A 14,995-nucleotide genomic window follows, 5' to 3' on the forward strand; every position below is an offset into this window, starting at 1 on the left:
AGAATTATATCTGAAACAATTCAGAGTCTAGAAATAGAAAATGATATATCTGGCAGATAGACTGCAGAGAGCTCAGTGTGATTTCCTTTCTCAAGCTGGCAAGCCATGTACTTTAAAATAAAAGATACTGGATTATAACAAAGTGGAAAGGAAAGATACTAGAGTGAAAGAAAAAGTTCCTGGGTCATTTCAGGAAAAATTCGCGAGTTTCATTTTCTGATGTTTGTACTTTTCACATCTTGTCAACAACTCTGGTTGTATTGCCAGACTCCTAGCATCCCAGAAATTACCTTGTAATTGTAGGCTTTCATTTTCATTTTGTCCCATAATCACTTGTGATTTCTGTCTTTGTCATCAGTAGAAGCTGAATGGTTTTGTACTTTTCCTGGGCAAAATGTTCCCCAGGGAAAATTTTCAAGAGCCTTTTTGGTTGCTCCCTGGCATTTTCATTTTGTGTGTCCTTAACCACATTAGATTTAGAGGAATTATTTCTTGAGAATTGAGTGCTTTCTAGGAAGGATGCTATTCAAAGATAGCAGCCTTTTTTTGAACCAGGGAAGTTCCTGATGCATTTTGTTTGCATCCTGGAAGGTCCTGGTTCCTTGACTTTGGGCATAAACCAGTACCAAGTTAGGCCTGAGGAGATGGGTAAAGTATATAAAGTCTTGGCATGAATTTGAGAGCATGAGAAAAAGTAGAAAATGGTTTGTGAATCCTTTCAAGATGTTAGCAGTCAGACTGAACATAGAGGAAGGACTTTTAAAGAGGTAAATTCATTAGTGTCTGTGCCCTGGATTATTTCATAGGAGACTGAAAATGAGGTAATCTATCTCTCCTTTCTCATTAAAAAAATTTTTTTTGTTTTGTTTTTGGATTTACTTAATACCTACTACATGTCCACTAAGGTACTGAACCACATAGGGCTGCAAAGAAATTTAAGATACGTCATTTGCTCTGAGGTGACTTGCAGTCTGGTTGGAAGACAAAACACAAGTGAACCAAGTATAGGGCCTTGAAGTGGGTCCCATATTTATTAGGAATCCAAAGCAAAAATTGAGGGAGGGATACAGAAGCTGAATGGATGGCCAGAGTGCTGAGCTATAACTTAAAGTGCTGGTCTCTATACAGTACTGTCTGATTGCGTGGTCCTGTTGTTTAAAGAATTGTATTGAGCACATTTTCCCTTTATGTATATGCTAATTATTGTGCTTTCATTATTAGTATTATCCATAATCCTCAATTTGCTTTTTTGCAGAAAATAAAAAGTCTTTAAAAATTACTAGATAATATTGTGGGTTGGTTAAAATTTCATAATATCTGTGTATATTCTTAGCCAGGCACATATTGACTGCAGTATACTGCAGATGTTCTGAGAACTCACAAATAATGGCAACGTCAGCCCTTCCCATTATGGAACCTTATGCTTATGAGTTTATGTGTATTTAATTTTTGTGTGTGTGTGTGTATTTAATTTTAAAGCTAAATTTCTTATGTTTTCTAGACTAAAAAATTTAGTTTCTAATGCTTCCTTCATGTACCCCAATGGATTGTCTCACCCACTCCAGTTTGAGAAACATTCCCTTCAGACAACATGATTTTGTCAGTGAGTATGTATTGTTGAGGATTAGTTTGACTATAGGTAATGGGGACCTGAAAAATACTACCTTAAACAAGACAGTTATTTTTCCTTCACATAAAAGAAGTGTGGAAGTAGGCAGTTGGGCTGAGATGGTGGCTCTCAAGATATCTGGGACCTAGGCTCCTTCTACCCTTTATTCCTCCAACTCCAGGGTGTGGCACTCATCTTCATATTCTAGGACGACTTTTTCTAAACAGCCCTGACTCCAGATTTAAGCAGCAGGAAGGAGGAAGGGAGTGAGAAGGGCATGAGACTTCAACTTTAAGGAAGACTTCCTGGAAGTCCCACAAAATACTGATTACATTTCAGGGTCTAGAACTTTGTACATGGCCATACCTAATATAAGGGAAGCTAAGAAATGTAGTCTTTTAGCTGGGCAACAAAGTACACAACTAAAAATTGGAGTGCTGTTCTAAGAGGTAATGGTGGGAATTGGGGTTGACCACTAGTCTGTGCCAAATGGAGGGAGTCTTCATGCTTTGCTTTGCTTTTCTTTTCTTTTTTATTAACAGCTTTATTAAATATCCACATACCTTACAATTCACCCATTTAAAGTGTACAGTTCAGTTGTATATAGAATATTCATGGAGTTGTGCAATCATCTGAGAATGATTTTGGAAAAATTTCATCACCCTATAAAGAAACTCCTCTATTCCCTTGGTAGTCATTCCCTATTCCTCCCTCCTCCAACTCCCTTCCCCTGGCAATCACCAGTCTACTTTCTATCTCTGCATTTGCCCATTCTGGACATTTCATATAAATGGAATTACACAATATGTGGTTCTTTGTAGCTAGCTTCTTTCACAAATTGTAATGTTTTCAAGGTTCATCCATGTTGTAGCATGTATTAGTATTCCCCCCCACACACTTTATTGCTGAATAATATTGTGTAGATAAACCACATTTTATCCATTCATCAGTTGTTAGACATTTGGTTTGTTTCTACTTTTTGATGATGATGAATAATGCTGCTGTGAACATTCATGTAAAGTTTTTGTGTGGACACATGTTTCCATTTCTCTTGGAGTAGAATTGCTGGGTCACAGATCTAGTCGGATCCTTTGCTCATTTTTTAAAATTAATTAATTAATTTATTTCTGCGTTGGGTCTTCGTTGCTGCGTGCAGGCTTTCTCTAGTTGCATCAAGCTGCTCTTCATTGTGGTGCGTGGGCTTCTCATTGCAGTGGCTTCTCTTGTTCCGAAGCATGGGCTCTAGGCACGCGGGCTTCAGTAGTTGTGACGTACGGGCTTAGTTGCTCTGAGGCACGTGGGATCTTCCTGGACCAGGGCTTGAACCCGTGTCCCTTGCATTGGCAGGCAGATTCGTAACCAGTGTGCCACCAGGAAGGTCCCCTTTGCCCATTTTTAAATTGGATTGTTTGTCTAGTTATTATTGAGTTGTAGGAGTTCTTTATATATTCTGGGTCCAAATCAACCTTGACTGCAACGAGAGACCCTGAGCCAGACTACCAACCTAATAAGCTGCTTTTTTTGTTGTTCAGTTGTAAGAGTTTTTTATGTATTCTAGATACAAGTCCCTTATCAGATATGTTATTTGCAAACATTGCTCCTATTCTGTGGGTTGTCTTCTCATTTTATTGATGCTATCTCTTTAACCACAAAAGTTTAAAAAATTTTTACGAAGTCCAATTTATCTTTTTTCTTTGGTTCCTGGTGATGGATATATTTGTGAATATACTATCCACAGGATATTGTGATAAATATATTATTCACAATAACCAAAAGGTGGAAGCAACCCAAGTGTCAGCAGATGAATGAATAAATAAGATGTGGTATATACATATTGATACAATGGAATATTATTCAGTCTTAAAGGAAATTCTTACACATGCTACAAAGTGAAGAAACCTCGAAGACATTATGCTTAGTGAAATAAGCCAGTCACAAGAGGACAAATACTGTATGATTCCACTTACAAGAGGTAGCTAGAGTAGTAAAATTCATAGAGGCAGAAAGTAGAATGGTGGTTGCCAGAGGGGAGGTAGGGGAAATGGGGAGTTATTGTTTAATGAATATAGAACTTAGGTTTTGGAAGGTGAAAAAAGTTCTGGAAATGGATGGTGGTGATGGTTGCACAACAGTGTTGAATGTAAGTAATGCCACCAAAGTTATTAAGATTTGTTTAAGTGGTAGAGTTTATGTATATTTTACTGTGTTATTTTTCTTTCTTTTTTTTTGTCTGCGTTGGGTCTTGCTGCACGCGGGCTTTCTCTAGTTGAGGTGAGCGGGGACTACTCTTTGTTGCAGTGCCTGGGCTTCTCATTGCGGTGGCTTCCCTTTGCTGCAGAGCACAGGTGGGCTCTAGGCGCGCGGGCTTCAGTAGTTGTGGCACGCCGGCTCAGTAGTTGTGGCTCGCAGGCTCTAGAGTGCAGGCTCAGTAGTTGTGGCACATGGGCTTACTTGCTCTGCGGCATGTGGGATCTTCCCGGACCAGGGCTTGAACCCATGTACCCTGCATTGGCAGGCAGGTTCTTAACCACTGCACCACCAGGGAAGCCCTACTGTGTTTTTTGTTGTTGTTGCTGGTTAATTAAAAAACGTCTCTTGTGGTTTTAGCTCTTAGAGTTGGGTCTGTAATCCATCTTGAGTTAATTCTGTATATGATGTGAGGTAGAGTTCTAATTTTCTTCTTTTGTATATATCTATTCAGTTGTCTCAGCACCATTTGTTGAAAAGGCTGTTTTTCCTCTGTTGGATTGTCTTGGCATCCTCATTGAAAATTGTTTGACCCTAAGGTGAGGGATTATTTCTGGATTCTCACTTCTACTCTATTGATCTATACATGTCTTTTTTTTTTTTTTTTTTTTTTTACCACAGCACTAAGTTTTATTAGGGATTTCATTAAGGTAAAATCTCTAGGATTAAAGGAGTCAGTTAGAGGGCACAAAGCCCATGAAGCCTCCTCAGATCTCATAGTGAAACACCGACTTAGGTTCTTTGTTGGGATTGCCACCTCGTTCCAGATACAGATTGTTGTAAGGATACTGCTTTGGCCCCACAGGCTGGTAGGTGGGGTAAGTCTCCCTTACCCAAAACATGAACAGCATGAAGGCCACGAAGCCGAAGAGGTGCTTACACATAAGATTCCAAGAAACAGGAGTGGGGGACATGTCTACACAGTTCCTGATATATACATGTCTAGGTCCCAGTGCATCGGTTCACCCCAGTTCAACCGCAGGTCTGGGTGGTCCCAGTCATACCATGGATCCCTCTCCTGCTGTGAGTGGTCAGGGAGCTTCAGGTAGTAACCATACCTGTCCGTGCACCCATCGGCACCACGTTTCAGGCTGCCCTTTGCAGCCATCGGACTCCCAGGACCCCCGCCCTGGCTGCTGCCATCTTCACCTTCCTGTTTCACCCTGCACATGCACAAAGACCTATATGTCTGTCTTTATGACAGTGCAACACTGTCTTGATTACTGTACCTTTATAGTAAGTTTTGAAATCAGGAAGTGTAAGTCCTGCAACTTTGCTCTTCATTTTTATGATTGTTTTGGCCATTCTGGGTCCATTGAATTTCCATGTGCATTTTCTGATCAGTTCAATTTCTGCAAAGAAGCCAGCTGGGATTTTGATAGGGATTGTGTTGAATCTGTAGACTAATTTGGAGGATATTGCCATTTAACAATATTGTCTTTTAGTCCATAAACATGAATGTCTTTCCATTTATTTAGATCTTTAATTTCTCTCAACATTGTTTTTTTAAGTTTTCAAGAGTATGTTTTGTACTTCTTTTGTTAAATTTATTCCTATCTTGTTCTTTTTGATGCTATTGCAAGTGAAATTGTTTTCTTAATTTCATTTTCAGTTTGTTCATTGCTAGGGAATACAAATACAATTGATTTTTGTATGTTGATCTTGTACCCTGCAACCTTGCTGAATTTATTAGTTCTAATAGTTTTTTAGTGGATTCCTTAGGATTTCCCATATATAAGATTATGTCATCTGCAAATTAAGATAATTTTACTTCTTCTTTTCCAATCTGGATGTCTTTTATGTTGTCTTTTGACTAATTTCTAGAACCTCCTTAGAAGTGGCAAAAGTGGGTTTTCTTGTCTTGTTCCTGATCTTGGGGGAAAGCTTTCAATATGTTCACCATTAAGTATAATGTTAGTTATGGGTTTTTGGTATGACTTTTTGGTGCCAAATGGAAAGGTGTACTAGCATTTTATATTTTGGTGTGCTACTAGAAGCATGTGCTCCATGGTCAGAAAAGTGTGTGCTATAGACTGAAGCTATTACAGCTTCTTGTGCATTCTAGACAACACTTTTGTGTTTCAGCAATGGCTGCCATCCGGAAGAAACTGGTGATTGTTGGAGATGGAGCCTGTGGCAAGACTTGCTTGCTCATTGTCTTTAGCAAGGACCAGTTCCCAGAGGTGTATGTACCTACGGTGTTTGAGAACTATGTGGCAGATATTGAAGTGGACGGAAAGCAGGTGAGTATACTTTTCATAACAACTGGTACTATTTTGCATGTTAGGCTATTCATAGAGCCTGGAGAGAATTAGGCCTTTTTGTCTCTTCAGTACGCAATATAACAATAACAAAAATGTTAGAATGAGAAATCCATTCTCATCCTGCCTTTTAGCTCAATTTTGTTCATTTTTAACTTACCATCTAGACTTTGTCCACATTCATATGTATTTCACATGGGGAAGCCTTAGAACATGTGTTCTTTCCAGCTTTATTTATATTTGAAATTTAGTTTGTTGCCAAATGGATCATACTAAAATGAACCTCTTTGTATGGATGGACTTTTTTTTCTGTCATAGTATTTCATTAAGTGCTGAAGTTTGAGATTACTAGGTCAACGGGTCCTTATTGATTATGCTTCTAAAGGGTTGTACTGATCTATACCACCAGCAGTGTGACATTTAAACAACATCGGCACATTTAATTTTTTTAATGTTTTTTTACTTTAACATAAACAGGCTGCTACATTTGCTTCAATTACCTGTCACTGGTGGTGAGGACAGTGTTTCCTCCTGTCTGCCCTGAAAGCCCACCAGCACGACTGGAGCAAAGCTCTTCTGGAATTAGACTTATTTTTCCTCTTCTGCTCCCTTTTGTTGTCAAAATAATATTTTATCCAGATTCCTATACATCTTTTGAAGAGGAATGAAATTCTCATTGCAGATGGGTTAGCTGAAAAAAAAACTAGAACAAGGGGCTCTTATCCAACACACTCAGTCGTCTTAAGGCATTCAGTCACATGTCTCATGCTGCTAGCACCTAATTTATTGGCTTCCACAATTCTGTCTCCTTTCTTCCTTCTCATATTCTTGCTTTACCTGCTATCCCTTTCTGTCCCAGTATTACCTAGCCTCATTTTGTGGGACTGTGTATGGAAAGCACATTAGGCCAGCTGCTTAGAATTCTAGGGTCCCTCATAGGGTATCTTGATACTTCTATTACCATGAGTAAGCTGCCTAATCTTTGAGCCACTTTCATTTGTAAAGTGGTTTAAGCTATTTTACGGCTGACATCGGGGGTCTATGAAGTGACTGAAGGCATTTGGAAGCACCAAAGCACTTGACAAGTTGGGCTGAACAAGAGCGTACTCAGAACCGTCTTTTATAGTTTATCCAGTTACCGTGTGGGCCACAATGATTGCTCTCATGCCATTAGGAACCCCAAGGCACCCTTCTTGTCAAGAATGGATGAAAAAAACACATGAATTCCAGTGTAACAGAACTTTGTCTGGGTCCTTCCCTGCAGGTGGCCCGTCAGTAGTACAGTGTTGCCAATTCAACTTTCAGTCAGTTCTCTGCATGATGATACAGGGTTTCTGTGGGCCTGATAGGAAGATTGGTTTTGTGTAGAGACAGGGCCCAATTGTGACAAGCTGGGTGAAAATGTGTTGAGATCTTTGGGCCTGCTGTCACATAACAGCCCTCTCATCTAATTTAGATTGCCATGCATCATACACAGAAAGACCCAGTGGCTTGAGGAAAACAGGATTAGGTTGGTATTTTCATAGCACATTTCTCAAAAGCCTACTTGAATGTATATTGCTGGTTTTATCTTCTCATTCAGAGAATGACAGCTGTTGGTTGCTATGTGTCTGTGACCATCAGTTGGGAGAGTCTTTTCCACCTGTGGCAGTATATATGTTTCAGGGGTAGTAATGACTCTTCTGTCGTCTTTGAAACATCATCTGTGCCTTGGTGTCTTGGAATGACCAGGATCTTACCTTTAAGAAATTTAGGGACTTTGGGACTTCCTTCGTGGTCCAGTGGTTAAGACTCCACGCTCCCAGTGCAGGGGGCCCAGGTTCGATCCCTAGTCAGGGAACTAGATCCCGCATGCCACAACTAAAAGATCCTATGTGCCGCAACTAAAAGATCCTACGTGCCGCAACTAAAAGATCCTACGTGCCCCAACGAAGATCTTGCACGTGGCAACAAAGATTCCGCATGCCACGACTAAGGCCCAGCACAGCCAAATAAACAAACGAATAAATAACTTTTTAAGAAATAAAAAGAAATTTAGGGATTTATAAACCTTGAGACCTGGTGCAGCCAAATAAATAAATAAATAAATATATTTTTAAAAGGAAATTTAGGGGCTTCCCTGGTGGCGCAGTGGTTGAGAATCTGCCTGCCAATGCAGGAGACACGGGTTCGAGCCCTGGTCTGGGAAGATCCCACATGCCGCGGAGCAACTGGGCCCGTGAGCCACAATTACTGAGCCTGCGCGTCTGGAGCCTGTGCTCCGCAACAAGAGAGGCCGCGATAGTGAGAGGCCCGCACACCGTGATGAAGAGTGGCCCCCGCTTGCCACAACTAGAGAAAGCCCTTGCACAGAAACAGAGACCCAACACAGCCATAAATAAATAAATTAATTAATTTTAAAAAAGAAAAGGAAAATTAGGAACTTTGACTTATAAACCTTGAGGAATGGTCTATGAATATCTTTATTGCTCTGCCAACCTTGAACATGCCTGACGCTGGCAAAATAGAGGAGCCCTTCACCCAGGGAGAGAAACCCTGAAAGAAAGGTACTTGATCTGGAAGAGGGTATCACAGTCTAGCTACCTACCTTAGAGCAAGTCGGTAGCCCCAGGATGGGAGAGGGCGCTTCCTGCAAATGTTCTCATAAAAGTATGCACTAACAGAGCCTAGGGAACCATCCAAAATTCTAGGTGATCATGGTCCAAGAAATAGGCCTACCAAAAATAGAAAGGCCCATTCTGACATGAGACAGTCCTGACACCCTGAAATCATTTATCAGGAGACAATCAGAGTTGGCTGTTGTGTCTGACTGAATACCCATGAGGTGTGGAGGAGCCAGAGGAGTGGGATTTGGCAGAGATTGAATGCACTGTACCATCCTGAGATCAGACCAGCTGTGAGGATTGGGCATCAGTATGTCACAGATTCCTATACCAAGCTGATGGTATGTGTGCGTGACAGAGGCGCAATGGGACATGTGGAAGTTGTGAGTGACACATCCTGGGGCAGAGGTTCAAGGTGGAAGAGATAATTAGCCATCAACTTTAAGGTAGGAATAATATTTAGAAACTCTGAAATATGGGCTCTGAAGATGTTAGGAATAGAAGGCTGTCCTAGGCATTGGAGGGAGAACTCCTTGGGCCCCAAAGGGCTCCTGAGCAAAGGGTGTTAAAAATCCACTGTGACTGTAAGAAGAAGTGACAGGGCTGACTGCAGTGCTGGACAATGTGGAAGCAGGGCTATGTCCAGAGCCCAGACATCAGTTTGCCCTCCTACCACTGGAAAGTGAGTAGGTTCCCAGGTGTGAAAGGAGTACCCTCCTACCTATGTGATGCTTTCATTCAGCCATTCAGACATTTTTTTGAGCAGTAAAGGCAGAGCCATAGGCCTTTCTTGTCAGCTCAGACCTTGCCTAACACCCAGGATGGTGTCTTTTCTTACCAATCAACTCAAATACAGTCTTGTTTCCACGTTTCCACATTGGAGCAGAATGATGAGACAAAGTAAGGAAATGGTTGAGTGAGAGTGTATTAGGAAAAGTTACTTGTTCTGGTTTTTCCCTCTCTTGCCTTGTATACCTAGTAGAATGTTGTTTACAGTTGATTTCCCCTCTTGTTCATTCACTTTCTTTCCTATGTAGAATGTTATTTGTAATTAAGTACTTATAAGCTACAGAGTTTTTTGTTTGTTTGTTTATTTATTTGGTTGCATTGGGTCTTCGTTGCTGTGCACGGGCTTTCTCTAGTTGTGTCGAGCGGGCGCTACTCTTTGTTGCGGTGCGCGGGCTTCTCGTTGCAGAGCACGGGCTCTAGGCACACAGGCTTCAGTAGTTGTGGCTCACGGGCTCTAGTGCGCAGGCTCAGTAGTTGCAGCACATGGGCTCAGCTGCTCCACGGCGTGTGGGATCTTCCCAGACCAGGGATCGAACCTGTGTCCCCCTGCATTGGCAGGTGGACTCTTAACCACTGTGCCACCAGAGAAGTCCCTACAAAGTTATTTTTGACTTGACATTTTGAATTAGGTACTTTATTCGATTCTAGCATCTGTTTATAAAATTTGCAATTTTGAGAAATTTCAACCTAAAATAATTTAAATACCCCTTCCCACCTTCAGGCTTGATTCTAATAAAAGTGAACACTCCTGTATTTTACTATTTTGGACAGTCTATCATTTGAAGGTACTGTGTTAAGTGTCACTTATTCTGAAAGTAAGTGGTGGGATTAACCTGCACTCTTATGTTTATTTTTCCTATCATAGGTAGAGTTGGCTTTGTGGGACACAGCTGGGCAGGAAGATTATGATCGCTTGAGGCCTCTCTCCTACCCGGATACTGATGTTATACTGATGTGTTTCTCCATTGACAGCCCTGATAGTTTAGGTGAGTAGCCCTGCAGCCTGATGTTTGTCACTGCCTGTGTGCCTGGCTGACCTTTGGTTTCTCAGGTCCTTTCTGGGCATCAAGTGACTGAAAAGCAAACATGAGTTTCAGAGAAAGAATCATCAGTGGCCAGAGTCCTAGAGCTTTGGGACTGTAGAGCCTGAGCCCTGAGTCCCTTTTCAGCCTAGGTCTCCCATGACTGCCATGTCCACCTTGTAAAGTAGGTGGGTTCCGAATACAAAGCTATTTTTTGTCTTTTTTTGGTTGGGGGGGGTGGGCTGCACTGCACAGCTTGCCCCGACCAGGGCATTGAACCCGCGCCCTCAGCAGTGAAAGCGTGGAGTCCTAACCACTGGACCACCAGGGCATTCCCCAAAGCTATTTTTTGGACTAAGATTTGGGGAAGGTTTTTTTTGGGTGTCCACACCTTTTTTCAGTACTTGATATTGAGCCTGCTGCATCCCAAAATCTAGACCGACTGATGACTTGGTGATTCCTGGTAATGTTTTTAAGCCCTATTTTAGCCATTTTATAAAGCGTCTTAGCTAATAGAGACTTGAACCTGACCATTCCACTAGCTCCATTGGCCACATGTGCTTTCCTTCAAAAAAAGAGGGAATGATGCTGACCTCACACTTTGCAAAACAAGGCAGCAAGGCCTGAAACAGAACGTGCTTTCGGTTTGTACTGAAGATGACGAAATGTCTTGCTTGGTGCTGCAGTGCTGTTTTTACAGGGCAGCATGTGGGCCAAGGAGATTATCATTAACACAGATGACTGTTGAGGACCTGCTGGTGGCCTGGGCTGTTGCTGGGGAGTTAGGGTTAGAGTGACCCTTTCTGTGTCATGCTTGTACTCACTTTAATAACAGTACTGGGGGAGGTGCTCTGAGACTTTGAACCACTTGCTCAAGGTCATGCAGCCCAAGGAGCCAAGCTGAGATTGAGCCCCCTGTGCAATATCTCCCAAAACTGAGACAGAGTGGGTGCTCTCTGCTATTGTTTCACTTTGGTTCGTTTTTAACAGTTGTGTTCTAGTTTTGGTTTTCAAATTAATCTGCCTTCCTTTGGGGGGGACTGTTAGAAGCCCCTAGAGGCTGAGCTTTAGAGAGAAAATGGAGCCATGTGACACCTTCCCCTCAGACACACACCTCATGGACTTAGCCTAAATCCTATAGGAATGAGGAGGATTGTGTGCCCTTTGCCGCCTCATCCAAGGTATAATCCTTTAGGGACAAAAGTACCTTCAGAGCAAAAAAGTTACTCTTCTTCAGTCTCACATTTTCTTTTAAGACTGTGTCTGCTGGTCTCGAAGGAAGTCTGCAGCTTTTGACCTCTGTTTGTTTACTATGACTTGCTTCTTGCTATCCTCTCCCCCAGAGGGCAGGTCCTAGGGAGGAGAGCAGAGGTAGAAAGTAAAGAGGCAAAGAGAGATTGATCTCCCTCTCTGAAAATACAAACATACCTAGAGAGACTGCTGGTCACCACAGTAGTATGATAGGTAGGTAGCGCCCCTTTGCTGAGCTGACTGAATGAATTAGCTTGGTTTTGCCAAGGGCCTTTTAAAAGTTCTCTTATCTTGGCTAGGGAGTAGGAGAGAAGTCCACCGGTAGTTTGCCCCAGTAAAATGTGTCTTGGGAACTCAAACGTCTATATGTGAACCTAATGTGAACCTAATGCTGGACTTCGTTTTTACCTGGTTGGATGTTAGACCATGGCCCTGAGTCTAGGTGTAGGATAACAAGTTTGATCAGCAATCAGAATGTTGGTGTGCAGGTTTCAGCCCTGTTGCTGGACAACCCTGTGACAGTAGTTTACTTTTTGGAACCTCTGCTGTCTCACTGGCAGTTGGTCTAGAGTCTAGATTCTAGTTGAGGCCTGGGGTCAACAAACTTATGTAAAAGGCCAAATAGTAAATATTTTAGGCTTTGTTGGCCATGTGTTCTCTGTTGCACCTCCTGAACTTTGCCACAACTACTCAACTCTGCTGTTGTAGCACAACAGAGCTTGGCTCTGTTGCAGTAAAACTTCACGTATAAAAGTAGACCCCCGGGCAAAATTTCATTTGCTTGATCTAGATAAGGATTCCTTTTCTCTGGCTTTATGGAATTCCCAATGGCCCCTAAAGCACCCCAGTGTAAATCCATGTAAAGTGATGTGTCCTGATATCAGATTACTTTGGAGGTGGGAGCAGTCATAGGCGATTGCCATCACTGAATTAAAAAGTAAAAAATTAAGTTTTAAAATCATTTATGAAAAGTGAAGATAAGACAGAGGCAATTCATTTCAGTTTATATGTCCTGAATTCCAGGGGGTGGGGGGGACTTTTGGAGTAATAATTTTATATATTCAGCAAATAATTATTGAGCGCCTGCTTATGGAACCTATATTCTAGATGAAGGGAGACAGAAGAGCAAAAACCACAGTAAATCTGATAGCAAGAAATGTTACAAATAACATTCATAGAGGTGGATATGGAATAGGCCATGGTAGTATGCTGTTTTAGAAGATGACCATAGGATGGTCAGCAACCTCACTGAAAAGGAAACCTCTGAGCAGAGACCTGAAGTAGGTGAGGGAGGCCAACACAGATAGCCAACAAAAGAGTTTCCCAGGCAGAAGGAAGGAGTCCAGTGTAGCTGTAGCAGAGGGAGTGGAGCGAGGGTTGCAGAGCCATGTGGTTAATGGTGTGGACCTCTCCTTTCATCATGAGTGAGATGGGAGCTCTTGGATGGTTTGAACAAAGGAGTGATGTGATCTCACCTTCTCTTTAAAGTGATCACTGTTGCACCTGAACTGAAAACTGACCACAGGGTGCAGAGATAAGAGCAAGATTCAGTACTGAGGCTGTTTGGCTTCACTGTTAGATATGCTGGCCCTTGTCTCTTTATTGCTCTGCACTTCTCTGGGAACCCCTTTGTTCTAGAATAAGGCTTTGAGTTTTAAGTTGTCACATTAGTGATTGACTCTAGCCGCTATAGCAAAGGAGGAAGGAAGCAGACAAGTGTCTGTCTTATGTGCTGAAGAGTGGAGCGTTGAATTATGAGTTGTCCTGACCTTATTCATGTAGCTTCTGTACCTTATAGCCAGAAGGCAGAGCATCTTTTATATTCTAACTCCTGCCTTTTGGTCTTGAAGTCAGAGAGTGAACAGTTTACTCCTAAAATATAGTGTTATATTACAATCAGTACCATTTGAATGATCATCATACTAAGTATTCTGTACGCATTGACTCAAAATAGCCTCATGTAAGGTATTACTGTTATCCCCATTTTATAGTGTCATCCCTGACACTGAGATGCTCAAGGTGGTGGGTGTGTGAGGTTGAACCCAGGGCACTTGTCCACCATGGTGTACGTAGAACCTTTCTAAATTACTACAGTATTGGCAAGAAGCTACAGCTGGTTATTACTCATTTTCAAAAGCCACTCAAGCCATTTGAAATACCAGTAACCCAAGGGTAGGTCATGCTGAGGGCCCATGAGTAAGGTGTAGAGAAAACATGTGAACCCTGAGCCAGCTATAGCCCCAGAATGGGGACTCCTTCTGTAAGCTGTGGTCAGAATCATCTGCCAGCAGTGACATGGATGGCTGGTGGGGAGCCTTCCTTCTTGGGGCAGGTGGCACCATTGTGGAGTCATCCTTTGCTCCTCCAGAGCCTTTACCTGGTGCCACCTCCAGAAGAGCTGAGCTCCTTGGTGGGACTGAGAAAAGCTGGTGATTCTGTGCTTAAGAGAAGGGGGGTTAGATTTTACCTTTTTCATGGTTTTGAAACTAGTGAAATTCCATTAAATGTCCAGCATATTTCTCAAGAAGTTTTTTTGCAATTTAACTAGGGTTTTTGGAGATTCTTCAAGATAGAATTGTATGTATCCCCAAATTATGTGCATTTTTGCTTCTTTCAGAAAACATCCCAGAAAAATGGACTCCAGAAGTCAAGCATTTCTGTCCCAACGTGCCCATCATCCTGGTTGGGAACAAGAAGGATCTTCGAAATGATGAGCACACAAGGCGGGAGCTAGCCAAGATGAAGCAGGTATGGTCTAGGGCAGGGCTCTGTCTTCTTGTAGCATTCTTAAACTCGGGGCCTGGGTTCGAGGTTCAGGGAACCCAGCAGAAACCCTCAAAGGCCAGGCTGTTTCAGAGAAAGTCCCAGAAGCCTCTCTCTGTCCATCCGGCCCTCACTGACTCGGGCCTGCACAGAGGGGGTCCCTAAAACTCCCTAGTCCTGTAAGATGGAACCTCTCTTGTGAGGTAGTGCTGTGCCCCGAAGATTGCCTGCCTGAGAAAGGACCATCACAGCAGTAGTCAGTGCTTCAGATTCAGGAACTTTATCAGGCTCTTGATTGCCCTCTCCAGTTATTACTTTCGTATATGTGAGGCTAAAGATAAATTGGTGGCAACTGAAGGATCAGGAAATCCTGATGGCAGGGAGTCCAAACAGAGAGCCCTAGTGCCTTTATAAAAGTGATGGTGGGGGCTTCCCTGGTGGCGCAGTGGT

At 42.3% G+C, this 14,995-nt stretch overlaps 1 protein-coding gene and 1 pseudogene across 2 annotated transcripts in view; one reads left to right on the forward strand and one right to left on the reverse strand.

Annotated features, from left to right (window-relative positions):
* The window catches only part of RHOA (ras homolog family member A), a 54,340-nt gene that overhangs the window by 37,294 nt on the left and 2,051 nt on the right, over positions 1 to 14,995 (forward strand). Inside the window, exons 3-6 of one of the 2 annotated variants that reach the window (XM_057555099.1) lie at positions 4,311 to 4,395; positions 5,942 to 6,099; positions 10,375 to 10,495; positions 14,400 to 14,530. In XM_057555099.1, the coding sequence (XP_057411082.1) occupies positions 5,944 to 6,099; positions 10,375 to 10,495; positions 14,400 to 14,530 (408 nt within the window). In that variant the 5' untranslated portion in view covers positions 4,311 to 4,395; positions 5,942 to 5,943. The remainder of the gene's footprint in view (positions 1 to 4,310; positions 4,396 to 5,941; positions 6,100 to 10,374; positions 10,496 to 14,399; positions 14,531 to 14,995) is intronic. The other variant, XM_057555098.1, reaches the window with a different exon arrangement.
* LOC114236160 (NADH dehydrogenase [ubiquinone] 1 beta subcomplex subunit 8, mitochondrial-like) lies at positions 4,564 to 4,999 on the reverse strand (annotated as a pseudogene).

Source organism: Balaenoptera acutorostrata, chromosome 10, assembly GCF_949987535.1.
Source record: "Balaenoptera acutorostrata chromosome 10, mBalAcu1.1, whole genome shotgun sequence".
In the NCBI taxonomy this organism is placed as follows: domain Eukaryota; kingdom Metazoa; phylum Chordata; class Mammalia; order Artiodactyla; family Balaenopteridae; genus Balaenoptera; species Balaenoptera acutorostrata.